The sequence below is a fragment of the Phycodurus eques genome, chromosome 10 (genome assembly GCF_024500275.1).
Source record: "Phycodurus eques isolate BA_2022a chromosome 10, UOR_Pequ_1.1, whole genome shotgun sequence".
NCBI lineage: Eukaryota > Metazoa > Chordata > Actinopteri > Syngnathiformes > Syngnathidae > Phycodurus > Phycodurus eques.
Window position 1 is genome coordinate 28,397,736 of NC_084534.1, and position 22,726 is coordinate 28,420,461.

Sequence of the window (22,726 nt, forward strand, 5' to 3'; positions counted from 1 at the left end):
GTGCGAGTCGAATCGCAACTCGGAACAAAATTACACAAAAACGTTTGTTCATCTTCATATTGTCTCTTTTTTTTTTATTAATAATTACATACAAGTAGGAAACAGGTGTGCGCTTCCTGCTCCCGATTGGTTGGTCAGTCTGACTTAACGAGCCAATAACTGACGACCATTTTGAGGACACGCTGAAGGGGGGGCGGAATGTTTAGGGTACAAGAACACGATGGGGGGGACATATTTGGGCAAGTGATTTAAAAAAAGTCAATTACATTTTTGGACAACCATGTGGACAAATTGAGTGTGTGTGCGCATGTGTGTGTCACTGTTCCGCCTGCTGCGTGTCTGTGATGGCGGACACGGCTCCCTGGCCTTTGCTGACATCGCTGATACACGCCCACTGGCCCTCCATCGATTCCTTCCACAATGTCACCTAACCGCACACACAAAAACAACACACACAAATCGGTGTGCTAAGCAGTTTTCCAGAGAGGACAGGGTGACTTTGATTATGAAGATAGTGATGGCGGTGACGACGACCACGCAGCGTGCGTACCTTGTTGTCTCCCCCGGACACGGCCAGGATGTTCCCGGTGATGGACCAGCTGACGTGCCAGACCACATCGTTGAACTTGTGCAGCAGCTTGGCCGTCCACGCGTTGCCCGCGGGGTCGTCGCACGTCCAGATGTACACGCGGCCGTCCTGGAACGCCACAAACGGCCGCAAAACGTCAACAAGGGTCCGCGGCGGCGAACTGTCGAGGACGGCGGGGTCAAGACCCGACCTGCGAGCAGCTGGCGATCGTGCTGGTCGGGAGTCCGATGGAAGGCGCCCAGCCCACGTCTCTCACCCAATCGCTGTGCGCCTCCAGCTTCTGGTCTTCCTTCCATTGGCCGTCTTCCTCTCTGCCCGACAGGAAGTCACGTGCGCCAGTCAGGAGGCGGACATTTTAGAAAACAAGTGACTGCGCGGGAGCTTCGCCTACGTAACTAGCGTTTTGCCATGTCACTTCGCCCAAAAAGATGGTACCAAGAGACCAAGATCCATACAACCAGAAATGGAACTTGCTACTCAGTACGGTACGAGCAACACAGTCGGTTTTAATCAAGAGTGTGAGTAGTTTTACTGTATTTTAGTTTGGGGACTTTTTTTTTTTTTTTTAAGTTTGCGTGTGACTTACTTCCAGAGTTTGACGAGGTTGTCGCAGCCTCCGGACACGAAGCGTTTGATGTAGTTCTGCTTCTGTCCGGACGGCTGCTCGATCAGGCTTCCCGACACCACGGCGGGAGCCCAGCTGACCGCGTTGCAGCCAATCTGACACACACACACACACACAAAGCGGGTAATGCACCTTGCACAACACACAAAATGACTAGAAGTGATCCAGAATTGAAAAATTGTCCATAGCCGGCTCAGGCTTATGCACAATGTACACGCCTTACGCATAGGGATGACCCGATCACATTTTTTGCACTAGGGTCCCTTGATTTTGAGTATCTGCCAATACAGTCCCGAGCCGACACCAATACTCAGGATTATTCGATCACTTTGTGACCTTTAAAATTTCAGAATATTAAAAAAATATATATTTTTCGCCTGACACAGATCTAAAAATGTTCATGATCAGCCCCAATTTCCGATCATTTGATCAGATTGGTATAACTAAGATTATTGTATTGCAATTGAATATCAAAAAACAATATTTCAAACAAAATAACAAATAAATAGCAATAATCGACAAAGTTTAAAAAAAAAAATTGCTTCCGTCACGTGCAAAGTACACGTCACACAATTAAGCACAGAGAATGACTGGAAACAATCCACATAGTCAAGAAAAGAAAGTCCACCACATTTGTTCTAACCAGTTAATCATTTCAACTGGTACCTTGCAATTGCAAAAAAGGCTAGAAATAGTCCACAAAGTGGAAAAAAAGAAAAAACATGCGCACATCAGGTAAGGCGCCGGGACCGGACGGTCACGCTACTGACCGTATGCGCGTTGTTGATCTTCTTAATGTCCCACTGCTGGTCTCCGGTGAAGGTGAGCAGAGAGATGGCGCCGTCAGAACTGCCGCACGCCAGAATCAGACCAAACTCGTACGGACCCCAACACACTGAGTTCACTGTAAAAACACACACATGCCAGAGACCCCATTTTACTCCCTTTTGCACCTCACGTTGTCAATCTTCGGAGGCGTATCAGAGCTGTAATGGAGACCGGTGTCGGTCTATAATTGGATTCTGTAAAGCTGGGACTGGGGTTCATTTCAACTATTCTCCAAAGACCCCTTTCACACTACCTACTCACGACTGCGTGACATTTTTCCATGTTGCTGTACTGTGTAAATGGTATGAAATCATGGGATGAGTTCAACCCATTCCAGCATCTAACGTTATGAGTTCTCCAAATTCCCCTTTCACCCGACTGGTAAGTGCTGTGGCATTATTTTTGTTATTTATATCCAATTTTTTTTTTTTTTTTTTAAATGGGACATTATTTTAAATTGACAATGCAGAAAATGAATGTGATTCAGTTTCTGGTTTGTCATCTAATTATCTGATTGCTGGGTTTCCATGTGAAAGCAGGCTTTGATGCGGCGTCTCCGCGTGAAAGAGGGTCGTACGCACCTGACGACTCGTGTCCCGTGTAGTCGTACATCTTGTCCCAGGCGCCGTTCTCCTCCTTCCACACGATGACCTTGCGGTCGTAGGAGCAGGACGCCAGGATGTTGCCAAACATGGGGTGAGCCCACGCCACCTGCCACACGGGACCCTCGTGCCTGAGGGAGGAACACAAACCTGAGGGGTTACAATTACAGTGTACCGCTGCTTAGCGTTTTTTTTTTTTTTTTTTTTTATAAACTACAGTCGTACCTCGACTTATGAATGCTTGTTGAGACACGACCCGTTGCTCGGCCGATTTTTTGCCCCTTGACTTGCGAGAAATGACTTGAGATACGAGTAGGGATATTAGATACAAAAACGAGTATTTACTCTTAAGTACTCACCGATACCACTTGTACTTTTGATCCAGAATATTTCAATTAACACAATGACATAACGGCGACCAAAGACCTTTCTTTCTTCCTGTTGCACACGATTTAGCCAGGTGTCAAACCGCTGCAGTGTAGCGCCAACTAATGGCGAGGTGGACTTACTCGACTTTTTGCCTTCTCTATCGGCCGCTGGTATTGGCACCCTATACAGTGCAAAATCTTACCAAGATTGTCTTTTTTCGAGTCAAAACTAATCTGATTACACTTAAAATAAGACATCACCTAAAAAGTTACTTTTTAGACCATTTGTACTGGTTTCAAGCTAATTTTTTATTTAAAAAAGAAAAAAATATTCTCTGAATCTCCACTGACAAAACAAAACTAAAACTCTAGCTCACACAACTGTCCCAAAAAGAGGCCAACTGTGGTGGCTTCAAACTTTTTGTGAGTCCCATTTGTAGTTTACGGTAAAACTGACACATTAAACGAGAAAAGAACATTGTACATTTAACTCAACTGTTCAAACGTCAAACATAAGCAAACTCGCTTATTTCCAACATAGGATGCGTAACAGCACAGAACGGCTATTGAAAATTAGCATGGATGTCACAGTAACTTTAAAAACTTTCAAACAACTGCAACTTTACCACTCATGGCGCAGTAACACATACAACAATACTCACACGTCTAAATTATCTCTGCTCTGTGGGAACTACTACCATTTATGGAAATTAGAAGGGGGCCTTCTCTGCCCCATATTTCTTTTAATTATGCTGCATCTCTTCCAGTGGACCTAAGTACTGCCAGGCATGTCGTGGCACAAAATGGCACTACACTGAAGGCGCACAACTCAAAAGTCAGACTTGCCTGTGTAATGTCCAAACCCATTAAAAACAGTCGCTTAAAAATCTAAGATTTTTTTTGGGGGGGGGGTTGTGAACGATGAACCCTGATATAGCAGGGGAACACTAGGTTTTCTTGGAAGGTCTGGAAAAAGATGGCTCACCCTCGCAGGTCGGCAACGAGGATCTGGCCACCGTTCCGGACGTCAAAGATCTTGAGAGTGCGGTCAGATGAGCAGGTTGCCAGGCGGGTGCCGTAGTAGTCCATCTGAGCGTCATGCTGCAATACATCAACAACATTTAGACACCTCTTTACTACCTCTCTGGTAAATACATTCATTTTATTGATTCATTTGATTTTGTTTTTCAGATGAATATATTTTTTAAAAAGTTTGTGAAAGTGGATTCAAATAAATCCTGTTAAAATAAATAAATAAATAATAATCAACGCTTGGAGAACTATATCATTCCCAGAAGGCAGATTTTATTTTAAAGTCCATATGGCCGAGTGCTACATTCTAGTTTGAAACGAACTTTGGATCAATAAAGTGTCAATCAAGTTAACTTCACGATCACAATCAAAAACACAAACACACAGACACACGCTCTTACGATCATGTCCTCGTGTGACGTGTCCACGGTGTTGATGACAGAAACCTGAAAATGATAAGCACAACAAACCTATTTAGATATTGCCGAAATAACAATTACTTTTAAAAAGTGACGTTTTGCTGATCCAAAAATCATTTAGCCGCTATGCTAGCGCGCTAGCTCACTAGCTATATTGATGAAGACAAACACAAAACACGCAAGTTTGTCTGTGCTTTAAAATAAATGTCGACGGACTTACCATGACTGTAGACTGCCAAGAGGCCCTCCAGAGAATAAAATTGTAGAGCTTAAATAAAGAGAAAAGACTGCGAATTTGATTTCAATTCCGACGTGGCAACGGTCTGAGACGCCGCTTCCGCCTGGTGCGTCACGAAGAGTCCTCCGACAGAAAGACGGAACCCAAGTACAGGTTCTGCCAGGCTCCCCTTTTCGTAAATTAAAAAAATAATTAAGCAGTATATTAATTGAAATATAACTACCTCAAGACTTATTTTAGTTTAAAAAAACGACAAACAACTAATTGTCCAGTGATGAAAAGACCAAACGTATGAATAGAAGACCAGACATAAACTGTAGCAATCCAGGTGTGTAGTGGCCATGTTGGAGGGGGCAACGTTGCATCAAGAGCAATGGACGTACATTGAAAATTATTCATAACACATTTTTTCTTGACTTTTACTTTTTCTCAATGAAAACGCATGAGCTACTGGTAAAGAACATTTTTTAAAAAGGGACCAAAAAAAAACATACCTATTAAAGGTTCCTTCATTGTGATTGTACTGCATTGTGCGCGACCACATGCTGCAATGTCCAGGCATCCTTATTTTGGTTTTCGTGATGTCCGCACACGTGGAATGTACCAAAACTTTGCCCACACTAGCTTTGCATTGCAGTAGGCATGCAACTCTAAGAGCTGTGTCGTGTAACCAAAGCAAAGGTTCCTCTTTCCATTGTCCCTATAAACTAGAGGGGGTCCTCGGTCCATGAGAGTTATGTTCCTACAGTGGCGATTTGTATGAAAAATACAATATAATGTTACATATAAATATCTAATAAAAAACCTTAAGTCTTGCTCACCGTTCGCAACACTGAATTGTGGCAAACCAATGACCACTTGTACATATTCCGATCATTTATCAACTTGCGCTTCGGGTGTAAAACTGCTTTTTAGTATGAATACAATAATAAAAAAAAGATGAATATTCTTTATTGAATAGTATTGTAAATATCTGTGAGCTGTGCTAACGAAAACGCTAATACACTGACATGACATACTGTACCGACGTACTGAGGTGAAGATGAGAGACAAGACATGGACACCACTGAACCAAAACATGCAGTCACACAAAATAATACATCTTTTTTTTTTTTTTATAGTTGTCCTTAGCACTGGTAGCTCTTCCAGCTAATATAAAAACAAAAGTATTTTGGTAGTTAAGCTTGTGAACCTAATTGCGATAAATGCAAAAAGCAGAAGTTGGGTTTGACTGCTTTATGTGTGACAGGAGGGCTGCAGCGAACAGGACACTCTGGGCTGTCAAAGGACATTTGTGCGTGTTTAGAGTGCAGTAATAGAGATGGGGAAAAGATAATCAAGCCAACGGATGGTTTGTCAACCAGGAAGTGAAGCTGTATCGGGTGCGGACTCTAGTGCTGCGTCCACTTGATGCTCTTCAGGTCGACGCCTTCCTGCACCATCTCCCACAAAGGACTGGAAAAAAACAAAAAAATACGCAGTTTACTGCCACTAGACGTACTCCGATGTTGTGCTTTTTCTTTGGCTTTTGGGGGGGGGCAACCTGTTCCACAAGAAGGTTCAAAACCCAAAGGAAATACACAGGAAATGATATCACATTCTAAGTCACCAACTTATTTTACAATTAAGAATGTTTCTTATTTTGGCACCGTTTCTTCCGTTTTACTGTCAGTGATACTTTTTTAAAATTATTATAATATATTTTGTAACAGCGAACAGAATGTTAAAATATTACCCGTACAGTTAAACATTTTTAGGATGCTGACAGTTTGACCATAGAGAAAATAATTTTTATTTCCGATGGGGCATTTATAAAAAAACAACTGATTACATTTTCTGTATTATTATCATAATTACTATTAAAAGTAAAATCAAATCACAGGAACAATTTGTTAAATGTCAAGATGTCACTTCACCCCTCTGATTTAAAAAGTGATTAAATCCACTGCATTGTTTTTTAAAAATGATTAAATACGCCACTATTTTTGTTGTTTAATGAAAAATACAATTACAATTTCTGATTACAAAAAAAAAAAAAATAATTGTTTTGGTACAGTATCACCTCATCTCTGAAACTATCTTAATTTACATTTTATATTTAAATTAATGGAAAAAATGTCATGTAATTATTGTAAAGTATTGCTTTCACGATGCCGACGTCACACCTCATCTCTCGCAGTTTTTGAACCTGCTGGACGCATTTCTCGGCCGTGAAGTCCACCTCCTTCTCTGTGGTGAAGCGGCCAATCCCAAACCTATTAAAAAAAAAAAGCACACACACGTTTTTCAAGTACGTATTTGAAGGACGCAGACGACGACGATGATGTACCTGATGGAGGAGTGTGCGAGATCTTCATCGGCTCCGATGGCTCGGAGGACGTACGATGGCTCCAGTGAGGCTGACGTACACGCACTACACGCACACATGCACACACGCATGGCACAGACATTTAAAAAAAGTCCAACATGTTGCAAGTTTTGGTGAACGAAGTACTTTGGATTTTGTGGGACTGCTGTGTCAGCAACTTGAGTCAATCTCGGCTCTTTTATCAAAACAGTCTTAGTTGTGTTGATACAAATGTGAGCATATGTTCCCAACGTTTTTTTGTTTTTTTTTTGTCATTTACAACTTGAGCTTTTCGAACATATCAATAATATCGCGTCAATATCCAATTTGACCCTTGAGCTCGGCCGTGGCCACTAAAGGCCAATCCGGTCTGTGCACAACCTACTTACAGTTCTCCGAAGAAATCGGCCAAAGGGAAAACTAATTTGAGCAAGTTTGGCTTCAAACAATCAATCCTAGTCATGCTCGTCAGGGTAGCATACACAGGAAGTCGGCTATCCCGTGTTCCGCGGTGGTCACGTGACGCTCTGCATATAGCGGATTAGGATTTGTAAATAGTAATTCATATACCTGTAGGCATTTCAAATTAAAAACGGTACATTAAGATCGAGTTAAAAATGCTGATTCATGGATTTGTATTGAGCTAAACATGCACTGAATTATTCTGACCGCTAGGGGCACTAGCGTTTCATGTTAGACATTGTCGTGGAGTTGGAGCAAGGGAGAGCTGAACAAGACGAGCTTTCCATATACATTAAAAGCCTTGTTAAGAGCGGAACGATATTGAGAGCAATATGTGACCAAGAACTTGCTCCTGCCAATTTGTTTTCTTGAAACTAACAACTTGTCTCAAAGACGAGGCCTGAGGGTTACAATTGCAAAAATGTGACTTTAATCAGATGCTCAGGAGATGAGGCTCACCTTCCAGAGGACAGCGCGATGTCCTTGAGAGCCATCAGCAGACTTTCGCCCTCCACGTAGGCAAACGACAAGTTAATGCACCCTAACACACACACACACACACACACACACACACGTGTTGATGTCACACACATCACTGTGTGAAAATGATACGAGTGGCGGCGTTTCAGTTTACCAGGGTAGCGTTGCTGCGGATCTCCATTCAAGATCACGTCGGGAATTTGAGATGTGATCTTCTGGACCAGACGGTTTGCCAGCATGCTAATTCTTTGGTGGTCGTACTACGCACACGCACACGCACGTGACCTGAGTTGGTGTGTCCATTGAGGTTGTCGAGTGTGCATTGTGCGTGTCGCGGTGCGCCGGGGTCTGACCTCCATCTCCTGCTGCGCGATGCTGCAGGCGGCCCCCAGGCCCACGGCCAGCGGTGTGGGCACGGTGCCCGAGCGCAGACCCCTCTCCTGGCCGCCGCCGTTCTGCAGGGGCTCCAGTCGCACCCGAGGGCGCCGCTGCACGTACAGCGCGCCCATGCCTGACACACACGACCGTTAGCCGACACTGCATCTCCAGAAAGTACAATCATTTATACAAGTAGCTCAATTCCAAATGTTAAACTTATTATCTAGATTCGATACACAAAGAGTGAACTAATGCTGGGGGGGGGGGGTATGAAATGACTCTGTTAAGTCGACTTCAAAAATAGGTCGACGCAGAATTTCTGTCTCGATGCTCCCCCGGGACATAAAAAAAACAAAAAAATAAAAAAGTTCAACCTTGGACCATGTTTGCGCCACTGGGACCAATGTTTCACACGGACATTTATTGCAGACGGACGGACGCAGTGTTGGGCCACTGATGAACTTTGCCAAAAAACAGAGGAGCGTCCGCAAGTGATTTTTACAACATTATTCGATGTGTAATGCACATATAACACGATGTATGACTGAGCTGAATGGTACTGGCAATTTCTTTTTTCTTTTTACCTGAAATGGTAATCGCTAGCACGCAAATGCTAACCATTGAGAAAACGCTGATTTTGTCGTCTCAAATTCTGTACAGTTTCTTCCATACACTCAGTACCAACATATGCAGTTTTAAGGACAAAGGTCCAGCCTTCATAAATGAAAATAAAATGCATGTTAGGCAGTGATTACGCAAGTACTTGACGAAATATCTATTGGATAATCAATTGTAAAAAGATTGTCGTGACAGCCTTAGAGTGAAATATTTCAAAGTTTAACTTCATTCAATTTGGATGATCATAGTTTACAGGTAGCGATGCAACTAATAATTATTTTAATAACCAAATAAAATAATGGGTCAATAATTTTTTTTTCCAATGAATCGGATAAAAAAACCAAAAACTTTCAATTTCCATCCATTTATTAAAAACGCAACGTTATTTTATATTGACAGTGCAGGAAATGCACAAACATAAATGGATTATGATTAAGTTACTGGTTTGGTCCGTAACGTCAAAAAAAATAGGCAAAAATGTTGATGATTTTTTTCCCAAAGTAAAATCAGATGTTTGCAAATGTCTCATTTGGATTCAACACAAAGATAATCAGTCTGCTTTTGTGAAAGACTACAGAAATTGGTGAATATTGACAGCTGAGAGCCTGAAATTCAGAGGATTTGGACAATTATCAGTAAAATAAGGTCTCTGAACGATAAATCGATTATCAAAAAGGTTGTCAATTAATTTGATAATCGAATAGTTCTATTCCACAATCACTGAGAAGGACCCTCCGAAGTACCTTTAGGTCCGTAGATCTTGTGGGCGCTGATGGACATGAGGTTGATGTTGTCATCAGACACGTCGAGCGGAACTTTCCCGGCGGCCTGCGCGGCGTCCGTGTGGAAGAAAACGCCCTTAGAGCGGCAAAGACGGCCTGAAAACAACCCGGGGAGATGGAGGAGGAAGACTCTTGTTTAAGTCATAACGCATGTTGTGGGAAGGGCGGTGGGGTGGAGGAAAAAAAAAAAAAGTGGTGGGGGGGGTGGGGTCAGACCTCTGCTGGCCTTAAAAACTGTCAGAAGGCAAATTTTAATATTTGTTCCACGAAATTTGATTCAGTTGCCAGTATGCGTATGTTAGATTTGTTTTGTCCAATCAGATTTCAGCATCTATTTGTTGCCAAGTTCATCTAATCTGCCCAGGGCCAGAGCGCTGGCTCTCGATGACGTCAGGTTTTTCCCCGTCCTCTGATTGGTCGGCCAGAGCAAAACTTGTTTGTGCCAATTTGGACCCACCATTGGATAAAAGAGGTGCGGTTGCTACGGTTACCGATCTCCTTGATGGGCTGCATCACTCCGATCTCGTTGTTTACCGTCATGATGGACACCAGAGACGTGTCGGGAGTAATGGACGCCTCAAGCAGCTGAAACAAAAACAAGAAATGAAATCTCGCATCTGTGGAAGGTTTCGTGTGTGTGCTGAATTGAAAAAAAAAAATGAAGAAAGGATTACAATGTGAAATCATTTTTTAAATAGTGCACAGACTGATGAAATTGTGAAATTAAACTTTACAAATAAGTATATTGAACCTACTTATTATAGAAGAAAAATGACCATTGAATAATTTGTTATATTTAATAGATAACTTATTTTAATAATGCTTACTTGATTTAGAGTCTAATAACTGAATGCATTTTATTATTTTAGCTTATTTTACAATTTCATAACTGAATTAACATTTATAATATGAACATAATTATACATAATTATTAAATTGTCTGAATTAATTCCATCAGTCAAACAATTAAACCCATTTATCAAATTAAATACATGCTAATATGGTCAATTTAATAGCTTTCACATTACAATTAAATATTCATAATTATCTATTTCATTGGATTTATATTCCATGTACAATTGACATTTCACATTTAAACTGTCCATCTAATTGGATTTATAATGAATATACATTTAATACATTGTTATTTTATTAATTATATTATCCATTTGGATTCATATTGAAAATAACGTGCAGTTTAACCGAATAAACTTCCTTTTTATTCATGTATTCACGTTGATTATGTTAATTGCATTCCAAAGACCTTTCCTTCAAAAAAAAACATGAGAAGAGAAGAGAAGAAAAAAAAAAAAAAAAAAAATATAAAAAAAATATATATATAATATATATTTGTTTTGTTTAAGTGAATGCAAAATGGTCTTAAGGAAGTGAAGAGGGCAACAGTGTTCCTTGTCTCTGGTGCCTTTTGTTGGCAACCTTTGGCACGAGCAGGGTTTTGATATTTCACGTATGTTTGGCCGCACCTGGAGGTCGAGCAGTCCGTTGTTTTGCACGGGCAGGTAGGTGACGCGGAATCCCTCCGCCTCCAGAACGCGACACGAGTCCAGAACGCACTTGTGCTCCGTCTGCATGGTGATCACGTGGCGCTTCTTCCCCTTGTAGAAGCGCGCGACGCCCTGTGCGGAACCACCGACCGCAAAAGGTCAACGTTGGACTTGCCGGTATGGACCAGCTTTTGGGAACCAAAAGACTCTGATTTTGGGACAGTTGCGTTCGACACATTTTGTTTGCGATGTTTAACGAGAAGCAACACTGAGTGATGATGTCAACAGCTATGTTAGCATACCGAGCTAAGTGCCATAAGCTTGCCAGTACCAACTAGCTTTTTGTGAACAATGACTCCGATTTGACTCATCTGTGACTGCAGTTGTACATCTGTGTTTGATGTTTTACAAGGAGCACTGCCTGAAGCCGAAGACTGCTACATTAGCGTAGCGACTCGGGTGCCAAATGCTTTCTAGTATGGACCAGCTTTTTGTCGACAAATGACTGATCTTTTGGGACTGGTGTGGTCCATTTAAGTGCATCTGTTTTGACAAGACGACGTATGGACTAAAGAAGTAGACTGTCATGTTAGCAACATACTATATATTGCATGTTTTTGTGAACAAATGACTGATTTGAATCTTTTATGACTGATTTGTGCTGTTTGACATGGCGCTCTAAGATCTGGCAAGATGTCATGTGTGACACTATTGACCAGCTTTTTGTGTTACCAAAGGACTGATAGGATCTTAGTTTACATTTCGTGGATTCGCTAGCCAGCTACTTAGCTGCCATTCTGCTTTTCGGTATTGACAGCTTTTTCTGAACAAAGAATTTTGATTTGGATCCTACCTTACATTTGCTGGATTGCTGCCATATGCTTGCCAGTGCTGACCAGCCTTTTGTGAACAAATGATTGATTCAGAGCTTACTAGCCTTCCTAGACGGCTGCCATATGCTGGCTGGTATTGACCGGCTTTTTGTGAACAGATGACTTTGATTTGGCCATTATCTTAGAGCTCTACGCCTTGCTGGGCAGCTGCCATATGCTGGTTGGTAGTGACCATCTTTTTTGTGAACGAGTGACTTTGATTTGTTTGTGATTGTGCAGACCTTGACGGCCATGTTGTTGGACTCGGTGGCTCCGCTGGTGAAGATGATCTCTCGGGGATCGGCGCCGATCAGATCGGCCACCTGCTGCTCGGAGACACAGCGAGGGAGACGATACCATTTATTTTGGAAAACAAAAGAAGAAGAAGAAGAAGATGTTGTACCTTCCTTGCAGTCTCCATGGCGCTCTCGCTCTCCCAGCCGTAGGCGTGCGTCCTAGAGTGCGGGTTGCCGTAAAAATTCACCTGGTAGGGCAACATGGCGTCCAGAACGCGAGGATCCTACAAGTTAAGATTAAAGATAAAATACTTTATTATTACAGATTTTTCTAACATATCTGCCGTATTTCTTAAAAATAATAATAATAAATAAATAAATTTCACACAAAAAATAAATAAATAAAATCACAGCTAGTCTGCGTTTTTTGGTGCGCGAGCAAAAGCAATTGCTTTGGCGCCATCTGGTGAAATCATGGTGATGCCGTTGTTAGGTTCAATTCATTGCTCGTGTTTTTCCATCTGAGCTTGAGATGTCCTGTTTTATAGGAATATTTGAATGCACCTCATAGAGTCAGTGAAACTGAAAGTGTGTTTTTGCCTCTCTCCCAATGTAGCTACGAATAGCCCGTGGAGTCTTCTTTGCCGTTACAATTGGCCCCAACATTCGTGGTTTTGTAAAAGCCAAAAGGAGACTTGCATGAGTTGATACCATTTGGCTCAAATTAAGTACATATCCTGTATTTGTTTGCTCATGTGTGATGTCATGTCTGCTAGCTAATACTATGGATGAGGCTCATGGGAAGGTGGTTTGTTTTAGTCGAATAACTACTGAATAAAGTCGTTTATGTAACATGGGTTTATGGATCTGTACAATCTTGATGTATGGCGTCGATGCATTGACCCCCAGCCAATAGAGGGAGTACAGAATATGTGGTTTAATATTTGCCCTTTACCTTTGTTAGAGCACATTCATGAATAAAAGTGCTACACGGTTTTGTTTGTCAATTTGTAAGGCTGGGAAAAAAACAACTTAGATTTACAATTTCAATTGATTTGCCCCCCCTTTGATTACAGCTAAAGCAAATGAGTGACATTATTCAAAACAATTTTTTCTCTGCTCTGGCTTTTCTCATGTAGCGTTATAGTTATAAGTGAGGCAAAATCTTTGCAGCTTGGAATACATTTTTTTTTTTTTTAAAAAGTCAAAATTTTTCTATGTGGCTAAATGAGTGCCATTCACAGGGCTCTTTTCTTTACATGCGTAAAACATTGTGAAAATGAATCTGCTCATTTTGTCCCCCCCCCCCAGAAATGAGCCACAAGTCGCTTTTGTGAAAAACAGTCACTCGAGGGTGGCAGAAAAGATGCTAAATCTGGCGTTTTCTGCTCAACTCTACATTACAGTGGATTTAAAAACGGGGCACTTACCATGGGCGTGGTGGCCTGCAAGTCCATGTAGAGGGGCCGCAGCTCATCTTCGACCAGGTCTCGTTTCTTGATCAGTTCTGCGGATTAAAAACAACAACAATAATATGACAAAAATATCGGCCGTGTCTGTTTTCTAATAGCAGCTGCGTGTCCCCAGGCTGACCCTGGATCTGCAAGTGCATGTGTGTGGCTGGTCAGCAAGTGCTGAGTCATTCCCAGTCAGCCTGTTTCTGTACACACGCATGGACTCTGGAATGTTGGAAAACCCAAACAAACATTGAAAATAACTTATGATCAGCATTTGGATGTGAATATGTAACAGGAAAACACATTCAAGATGGATTGTTGCTCACTTTCATTCTTACTATTTGAGGCATTTGACCAAGAGAAATTGAGACGTCTTTTCATGATTTATTATTTAGTACAATACGATATTAGAGTACAACATATATAGATCAACTGAGCATTCTATGCATGACACTCGTACACTTTAATCATATATCGTTTACTGTTATGAGCCTGTAAAGAGTCCTTGTCAATTACTTTTAAGTGACTCATATGTGGAGTAAAAACCTGTTCAAGCGATATTACTGGTTACTTTAAATTTCACTGTTATTATTTTAAGGCATTACTTTCAATTTCATGATTATTTTAAGGCATTTGACCAACTACAAAAACAGACGAAAATGTCATTTCATTTTTACTTTGTGATGTTGTTACGTTTTATTATTTACTGGATGAGCACAATACTGGAGTACAATATTAACAGAATTATGTTTTAAAAGCCTCCCTTGTGGGTATACTGAGTATTGATTTATTCTTAATATACTGGTCGCATCATGTTAAGAGTCCCTGTCATCATTACAAAAGTTAGAATTAATATTACATAATTGGAGTAAGTACAACTTTAATGAGTGCAATTTAAAACTCTGACCGCGACTCTTCCAAAATGACACCGAACTAAAATAATTATTGTTATGAAAGTATCACAAGTCTTTTGCGCCAGTCTTTAAGCTGCCAAAAAAGCTCAGGCTGACATTTGATTTGAGTCTTGGCCCCAAACTGCGTCACTTTCACGTTAGCATCATGCTAGGCTAACAGCTAATGGATTTCGTCCTTACCATTCCGTTGAGTGCTGGCGGCGGCAATCTGCTCGCAGCTCAGCCGGGGACGGAGCCTCTGAAGCGGCCAGCAGAGGCGGGACGAAGCGGTCCTGCCCGAGGAGAGCATCGGGACGTCTAGTTTCACCTGGTGGGAGACACCACGCAAGCGTCCAACAGTAAAACTTGTCTTAAAAACTGTCTTAAAAACTATTTTCAAGACGAGTAATCCGCTGGTGGAGAATTTTATGCAGGCGGAACAAATCCTGAGTGCGAATCAGTCTGACGGACCAATGTTTGGTAAGCGTGGTTGATTGTAGTCAGTTCACAGGCAGGTTACTTATGACATCTTTATATGATGTCACACACAAGAAACGGAAGTGCCCGTGTTTACTGCGCTCTAATTGGCTTATTTTAAGGAAACGTAGTTACCCGTCCTCGGATTGGTTGGTAATATAGCAAATCGCTCTCGTTAGCTGGCCTCACCCGAAATTTACTTGGTAGTCTTTTGATTGTTTGAAATTAGACGTGGAAATTATAGCTCAAAGTAGTACATTATGCCAGAAAAATGTAATGTTTTTTTCATTACTCACAAAAAAGTCAAAGTGAAAGTTTCCACTTCGCTGGACATTATGTATTTTTCGTCATTTCCAGATGGTGGCGGATGAGTAGAAGTTTCTGTGTGTCTGCTGCGCTCTCATTGGCTGCATTTACAGGAATATCTTTAGCCATCTTCTGATTGGTTAAAATGAGGCGTATATTTACATGTCTCCGTCAGAAAGATGTTTATTCATTTTAACGCAAAATTCTTGCTTACAAACAAATAAACATCGCTGAAAAAAAATAGCCTCCGCAGCGGAAGTAACAACCTCTTTTCTCTCCAACACTTCTCATGTCATTTCTGACCGGCTGGTGGCGACAGCGAGCCCAAAGCGTTCAACCACAAACCGGAGAAGAAGCGCGAGCCTGCTGCAGGTGTTTGGAGGAAGTAGCCATGCACGGAATATTGCGGAAAAAACAGCGATTATATTTATATTAACACAACGCCGACCAGGAAATCATCCCCACGAGGGCGGATTTGGTGTTTGGCTTCAAGGTGAGTTGATCCCTTTTGTGTCACGTTAACGAAGCTGCTAACAAACTAGCGTGCTAAGTGAACACCAGCTAGTCTCGTCTGCTAGTTTCAAAGTACAAACTCGGAGGATAATAAGTAATAATAATAATGATATACAGGATGTCAGCTTGTACATTAATAACTTCGTTCCTACATATAAGATAATTTTTTTCATTACCACACCGAATTTGTTTTATTTTGATTTTGCTTGTTTTGATGATTACGTGGTGCATTATAACCATATATGCTATGGTTATAGTACATTACAGTAAAAATTAACAACCAAGTAAATCTGCACTTCCATCCCACTGTCATGGCAAAGCCAAAAGGTAAACAGAGCTGCAGGGTTGGCACAGATTAGCGTTACCAGCAATATCGTCAGATTAGTGGTGCAACGATTAATCAACATATTGATTATCAAATTAATTGATAATGATTTTTAACAATTGATTCATCGGGTGGAGAATGCAGCCCTACGGGGGGGGCGCAAGCCAGTGCAAAGTGTAGGCCGGTCCCAAGCCTGGATAAATGCAGAGGTTTGCGTCAGGAAGGGCATCCGTCTTAAAACTTTGCCAAACAAATATGAGCATTCATCTAAAGAATTCCATACCGGATCGGTCGTGACCCGGGTTAACAACGTTAACCTGCAGGGCGCCGGTGGAGATTCAGCTACTGTGGGTCGAAGACGAAAGGGAGGTGGAAAACGGGTTCTTCGGCAGAAATAGAAGAGGAAAGCACAGAGCCTAGAACTGAATGTTCAGCCCTGAGCCCCTTCCTGTTTGCAGTGGTGATGGATAACCTGACAGATGAGGTTAGACTGGAATCCCCGTTGGACCGTGATGTTCGCAGATGACATTGTGATGTGCAGTGAAAGCAGGGAGCAGGTGGAGGAACAGTTAGAAAGATGGAGGCGTGCACTGGAAAGAAGAGGAATGAAGATTAGCCGAAGTAAAACAGAATATACGTGCAGTGAAAAAGAGGGGTGGTGGGGGAAGAGTGAGGCTACAGGGAGAAGAGATCGCGAGGGTGGAGGACTTGAAATACTTGGGGTCAACCGTCCAGAGCCACAGGGAGTGTGGTCAGGAAGTAAAGAAACGGGTGGAGGAAGGTGTCAGGTGTGTCATGTGACAGAAGAGTCTCTGCTCGGATGAAGGGCAGAGTTTATAAAACAGTGGTGAGGCCGGCCATGATGGACGGATTCGAGACAGCGGCACTGAAGAGACGACAGGAAGCAGAGCAAGTGAAGATGTTGAGGTTCGGCCCCGGAGTGACCGGGTCGGATCAAATTAGAAACGAGCTCCTCGGAGGGACGGCCGAGGTTCGATGTTTTGGAGGCAAAGTTAGAGAGAGCGGACTGGGATGGTTTGGACACGTCCGGAGGGGAAATAGTGAGTATATTGCTAGAAGGATGATGTGGGTGGAGCGGCCAGGCAAGAGAGCGAGAGGAAGACCGAGGAGAAGGTCGATGGATGTCGTGAGGGAAGACGTGAGGGCAGTTGGTGTTGGAGAGGAGGATGCGGGAGATAGGCCTGACGTGGAAAAGGAGGACGCGCTGTGGCCACCCCAAAAGGGACGAGCCCAAAGAAAAAGAAGATTAATCGGGTGGAGACCTTGTCAAACTTAAAATTGTCAAAATTCTCGGAATTTCGGCATCATTATTAACAATTAAAATATCGTTGCCTATTTTCTGACAGGTTACTGACCAAACCAGTTACTGAATCATAATAAATTTGTGTTTGTGCATTTTCTGCACTGTAAATTTGAATTAATGTCCTGTTTTTGAATAAAGGGATATCATTTTTTTTTATTTGTATTCCCCCCCCCCAAAAAAGACAGATTAATCAATTATTAACATAATAGTTAGTTGCAGCCCTAAATCACACTATGTAAGGGTTAAGACACCTACAAATTGTTTTAAATTTTTTGGGGAAAAAACATGCGTGAAATCTGGCTGGTGGGCGGGGCTGTGTTTGCCCCCAGTCGGAGGCGCCCGGCCATCGCCATGGGAACGACGACGAGCGAGCCGTGCATCTACGACAAGCTGTCGGAGAGCATCGACATCCTGCGCCAGTCGGGCTACCGCTACGGCATGTCCGAGCGCGAGATCGAGCGCTTCATCAAGCGCATGCTGGAGACCAACGAGCCGCGACGAGAGCCGCCGCAGTTCCCCCTCCTCGGGGCCACCGTCAAGGTAGGGGCCGACGCCTCTCGACGAGGCGAGGCAGCGCCGCCGTGCCCCGGCACGTGGGCAAGGACAGCCGCAGTCGCCCATGCGCTTTCGGCCGTTTAGTGAACGGCACAACCAGTCAAACGCCCGCAAGGTGCTGCTGGAGGCCACGACTTGTCATCGCTCATTTGGCCACGCCCCATAAAGGCACACGTCAACGGGGAAACTTCTACATTTTAACATTCTCAACTCGGGCAGCCGATATGGCTTTAAAATAAATAAATTAAGAAATCCGATTTTCATTTTTAATCAATACCCCCACTTCGCTTGTAGAAAGAAATGATAATGACGTTATTCAAAGCAAGTTTTGCTTTTATTTATTTCCCCCTTCTGGGATTTGCTTCATTTGTTCTGAAACAGTTTCCCCCCCCAACAATAACGTGCACCAACAGCCACAGAAATGATAGAAATAAATATTTTTTTCCGCACAGATCCTGTGAAAAGTTTTTTCCCTAAAATTGCTTAATTGGTTAAATCACTTCATCTTTAATTTATCCAATCAATTTATTTAATTAGTTAATTTATTGTAAAATATTTTACACAGATATTTAACATTTGAATTTCATAAATACTTGATGAATTTGTTATAAACAGAGTGAAAAAAAAATTATTTTACACATTTGGCATTTTAATTTTTTAAATTGATTTGAATAAATAATTGGTTAATTTCTTGTAGATATAAATGAAGTAACATTAATTAGATAAATAAACATTTATCTAATTAAATAATTTGCTAATGTAGATAAAGTAATTAAAAAAATATATATATTTTACAAAAATATTTTTTGAATATGAAATGAAAAAATTTGCACACATTTGGGTTTATAAAACTTACATATTTCACATGTACATTTTACATTTCTTTTCACATGTATTTAGTGAACTAATTGGTTGATTCATTACAATTAAGTTATAACATAAAAACCAGGAGGATTTATTTTTCAAATACACTATTTTACAGAACAAAAAACCGTTTTCCTCTTTAACAAATGACCGGGCTCATCTCTCCCTTTGAAAAATCTTGAGCACAAAGGTTAGCCCACCCACCTCTGAATTGTATTATTTTTTTGATTATTGTTTTTTTTTTTTTTGGGGGGGGGGGGGGGGGTGGGGGGTGGGTTACAGTCATAACCATATTAATAGGCCAACTGTAGTGTAACTTCCACGTTGCCCACGATGACTTTTAGCTGAAGTCTCATGAGATTGTCAAATTCCAGACTTTTGGTTATTGTTACCTTCTGTGATACCGACAAGGTGTGTCGCGTTTTATTGCGTGTAGTTGGTGGTGGCGGCGGGCCTCCTGCTGCTGGCGGCGCTAGCGTTCACGTACCCGCACGGCGCCCCGCAACCGGGCACCGCCCGCCCGGGGTCCCGCAACTGGTCGTCGCCGCTCAGCCACGTGCGACTGCTCGCGCTGCCCATCGCCAAGAAGTACAACCTGCAAGGTAAACACACGGGCACGTCTTATTCACTGAATCAATCAGAGTTCCTACACATTTGCAAATCTAAATTCCCTACATTTTCCAGAGCCCAATTATGACAACGAAGTCAACTTCGGATTCATTTGGCCATTGATTTCTAAAGAGCCGTGTCCCATTCCTTTTGTCCACGTGCGCAGGCTTCCACGAGTGGTGGAGTTTGAGCTCGCCTCGGCAGAACCCGGTCAACTGCTCGGGTTGCGCCGACATCTCCTCGGTACTGGAGGTGCCCGAGAGCCTCCGCGGTACCGTCACGCTGCGTCCTGGGCCCCAGCTCGTCCTCTTAAAGGTAAAGCGGGGAAAATGGCTCAAGGACCGATGGCCGGAGTTGAACAGGAAGTCAGCCATTTTGCACTCAGACACGCTCCCTGTAAAGTTCAAAATACAAAATACAAATCAGTCCCCTGACGCTAATTGTCAATCATAACAGGACGCACGAAAACGTCTCAAGGACCCGAGGCGTTAATAGCACAGGTAGTCAGCCAGTTTGGTTTGGAGCAGCTGTTTCACACTTTCAGCACCCTGTCGATTATTTTTTTTCAATGAATTGATGAATCGGATGAGAAAAAAAAAAATAAAATTTAAATTGCATCCCTTCCAAAAACAGGACACTATTTCACATTGACAGTGCAGATAATGGACAACCAAATGAATGATGATACAGTTCCTGGTTTGGTCGGTAACATGTCAGAAAATTGGTTTCCAAAGTAAAGTAGATATTTGCAACTGTAGATAATCAGTCTGCTTTCACGGAGGATGACTGAACTCTGCGAATGGTTACTGTTGAGAAGCTGAAATCGGAGGATTTGGAACATTTTAAGTTAAACAAGGTCTCCAAACGATTAATCGATGATCAAAATAGCTGTCGATTAATTGGATGATGGATTTATCGTTGGGACTTTTGTCATCTTCGCCATCCCGCAGGGCGGCGAGTCGCTCAGCCTGGAGCGGCGTCAGCTGGAGGAGCTCTACCTGGCCCGCTCGGCGTCCGTGTCCGTCCTGCTCGAAGACGAAGACGGCGGCCCGCGCAACCTCGGCGGCGACCTCCCGCGAGGGCCCGCCAACTTCACCCTGCTGTGGTAAAACACACGTGTACTGTGACGCTCCACGAGAGACAAACATGGCAGCTCACCCGTCGACGGCCGGCGTCAGACACGAACGGAGGAGTCGGAAACGTCCCTCATTGTGACTTCTTGTCAAAAAGCACAAACAGATGGACTCAATGCGCCAAACATCTAAATCAAAGACCTTGATTCACAAAAAACTTGGCTCTATCAGTTCAACAGGATTTGGAACACAAATAGGAAGTAGACTCCTATTTGTGTTATAGTAGTAAATTTGATCCAAATGTCACAGGCTTTAAGTCGTCAGACCTCGGAGTGTCGTTAATCGTGCGTTTAAAGGCATTTATCGTCATAAACATTCAACATTTAGTATTTTTTTTATTTGTAATGATTGTTTTTAATACTTACTGGTCTTTTCCATAAATGACTTTCTTGTGGCATACGACTGGCTAAAATGACCTTGCATTGCGAGGGTGACTGTGCCACCTGTTGAAATTCATTTTCATGCTGATCAAGATGTTCTTTTCTTGTAAGGCACAATGAGTGTAGATTGTCATTTTTCAATAAAAACAACTTGTATTGGTAGGAGGTTCCGCTCAGCGACCAGAGAGAAAGTGTTACGGTGGCTCTTCCCCAAGGCGGAGCTCTGCCCTCTGCTGGACAGCGCCGGCACTGTCTTACAACGCTGCTTGGTCACACACAACACGGAGCCCCACAACAAGGCCAGTCCTAAATTCAATTGAAGAACCAATTAAAAGCTCTTTTATGTGCTGTATTTACCGTGTGTGTGTGTGTGTCAGGGTGTGGCGGTCCTGGGCTGGCTGGTGGTTGGCGAGGGGCTTCCCGGGGTGCGAGTTGTTCCCGTTCAGCGATGCCACAAACACTGCAGCTCCTTCAAGCTGTCGCTCAACCCCGGAGACATGGGTAACGCCTTTTTGTTTGCGTTTCACAGCAACTAACGACACCGTGGCGTCATTCAGGGCTGGGTGATGAATTTGTTGTTGTTTTAGCGGCTTCTGTAATTAAAAGCGCAACCCCGGCTGATGTGCACTTACACTGACAACATGGCTGCAAACGGAGACTTAGTCAACTTCGTGACTTTTCAGACTCTTCTAAAAAGATACTTTAATTTCCGCCAAGAAACGACATGAGCGTAATAATTTATTATTATTTTATTTTTTAAGAGCCCCGTGCAAGCTTCAAGAGTCTTCTATGTCCAAATTTGGTCAATTTAAACTTTTTTTTCCCCCCCAAATCGATACTATTGGTCAGTCCCCACTTGGTCCGTTATTTTTACAATTAATCGCTAAAGTGTTGCAAATAGTTTGATAGCAAATCAATTAACTCTGTCGGACTCTTGAACTGTCTGAGAATGGTCATAAAACTCAGCGTGTTCCGTACTGCGCGGGAGCCGTGCGGCATTATATCGCCACAAGATCGGAAGTGTGGACGTGCGCAAGCCTCACTCACGCGTCTTCCTTTGCGCTGTCCAGTGTACGCCGACCCCCGCTACTGGCAGATGGCGCTCTTCCCGGGCCGAGGACAGAACATCGTGTGCGACGGCTCTGCGTTTTAGCGCTTCCGCGGCGAATGTCCCGACGCCCCGCCGAGGCGGCGCTCGTCCGTCCGCCCGCTGTGGTCCCGCCCGCTGAGGATGCCTTATAACCCCGGGAAGAACTAGAAACGTGGCGAGAAAAGGGACGACTTGCTCCGCGTGCCAAAAATGCGACGACGCCAAACTGAACAACTAACAAGTATGTTGCAAAAAGGTCCCGGAATGACGCAGCGTCATCTTTTGTCTCACCTTCCAGGACCTGCTTACTCCTTTTTAATTTTGCACAAAAGATGAAAAAGCTGCTCCTCTTCTTTCTTCTGTATTATTTATTGCTATTATTGGATGTATGTGACACACACACAATGCTGTTTTATGTG

General features: G+C 42.8%; 3 protein-coding genes across 3 annotated transcripts; 1 reads left to right on the top strand and 2 right to left on the bottom strand.

Annotated features, from left to right (window-relative positions):
• Positions 1–43: 43 nt before the first annotated feature.
• On the bottom strand, positions 44–4,934 carry sec13 (SEC13 homolog, nuclear pore and COPII coat complex component). Its single transcript, XM_061687031.1, has 9 exons — positions 4,684–4,934; positions 4,446–4,490; positions 3,998–4,113; positions 2,624–2,775; positions 1,985–2,118; positions 1,176–1,309; positions 780–900; positions 551–697; positions 44–427 (listed from the first exon to the last, which is right to left on the bottom strand). The coding sequence occupies exons 1-9, from the start codon at positions 4,684–4,686 to the stop codon at positions 317–319; spliced, it is 963 nt and encodes a 320-aa protein (XP_061543015.1). The 5' UTR covers positions 4,687–4,934; the 3' UTR covers positions 44–316.
• Positions 4,935–5,632: 698 nt separating this feature from the next.
• nfs1 (NFS1 cysteine desulfurase) lies at positions 5,633–15,270 on the bottom strand. Its single transcript, XM_061687030.1, has 13 exons — positions 14,933–15,270; positions 13,812–13,888; positions 12,549–12,665; positions 12,388–12,471; positions 11,253–11,405; positions 10,260–10,353; positions 9,730–9,864; positions 8,344–8,501; positions 8,145–8,250; positions 7,970–8,051; positions 7,031–7,114; positions 6,867–6,956; positions 5,633–6,156 (listed from the first exon to the last, which is right to left on the bottom strand). The coding sequence occupies exons 1-13, from the start codon at positions 15,039–15,041 to the stop codon at positions 6,093–6,095; spliced, it is 1,353 nt and encodes a 450-aa protein (XP_061543014.1). The 5' UTR covers positions 15,042–15,270; the 3' UTR covers positions 5,633–6,092.
• A 498-nt stretch (positions 15,271–15,768) lies between these two features.
• Positions 15,769–22,460, top strand: c10h6orf89 (chromosome 10 C6orf89 homolog). The gene is made up of 8 exons (XM_061687967.1): positions 15,769–16,007; positions 18,006–18,216; positions 19,532–19,697; positions 19,871–20,019; positions 20,655–20,809; positions 21,381–21,516; positions 21,595–21,718; positions 22,288–22,460. Exons 2-8 carry the CDS (start codon positions 18,028–18,030, stop codon positions 22,368–22,370), a joined length of 1,002 nt encoding a protein of 333 aa, XP_061543951.1. The 5' UTR covers positions 15,769–16,007; positions 18,006–18,027; the 3' UTR covers positions 22,371–22,460.
• Positions 22,461–22,726: the final 266 nt, after the last annotated feature.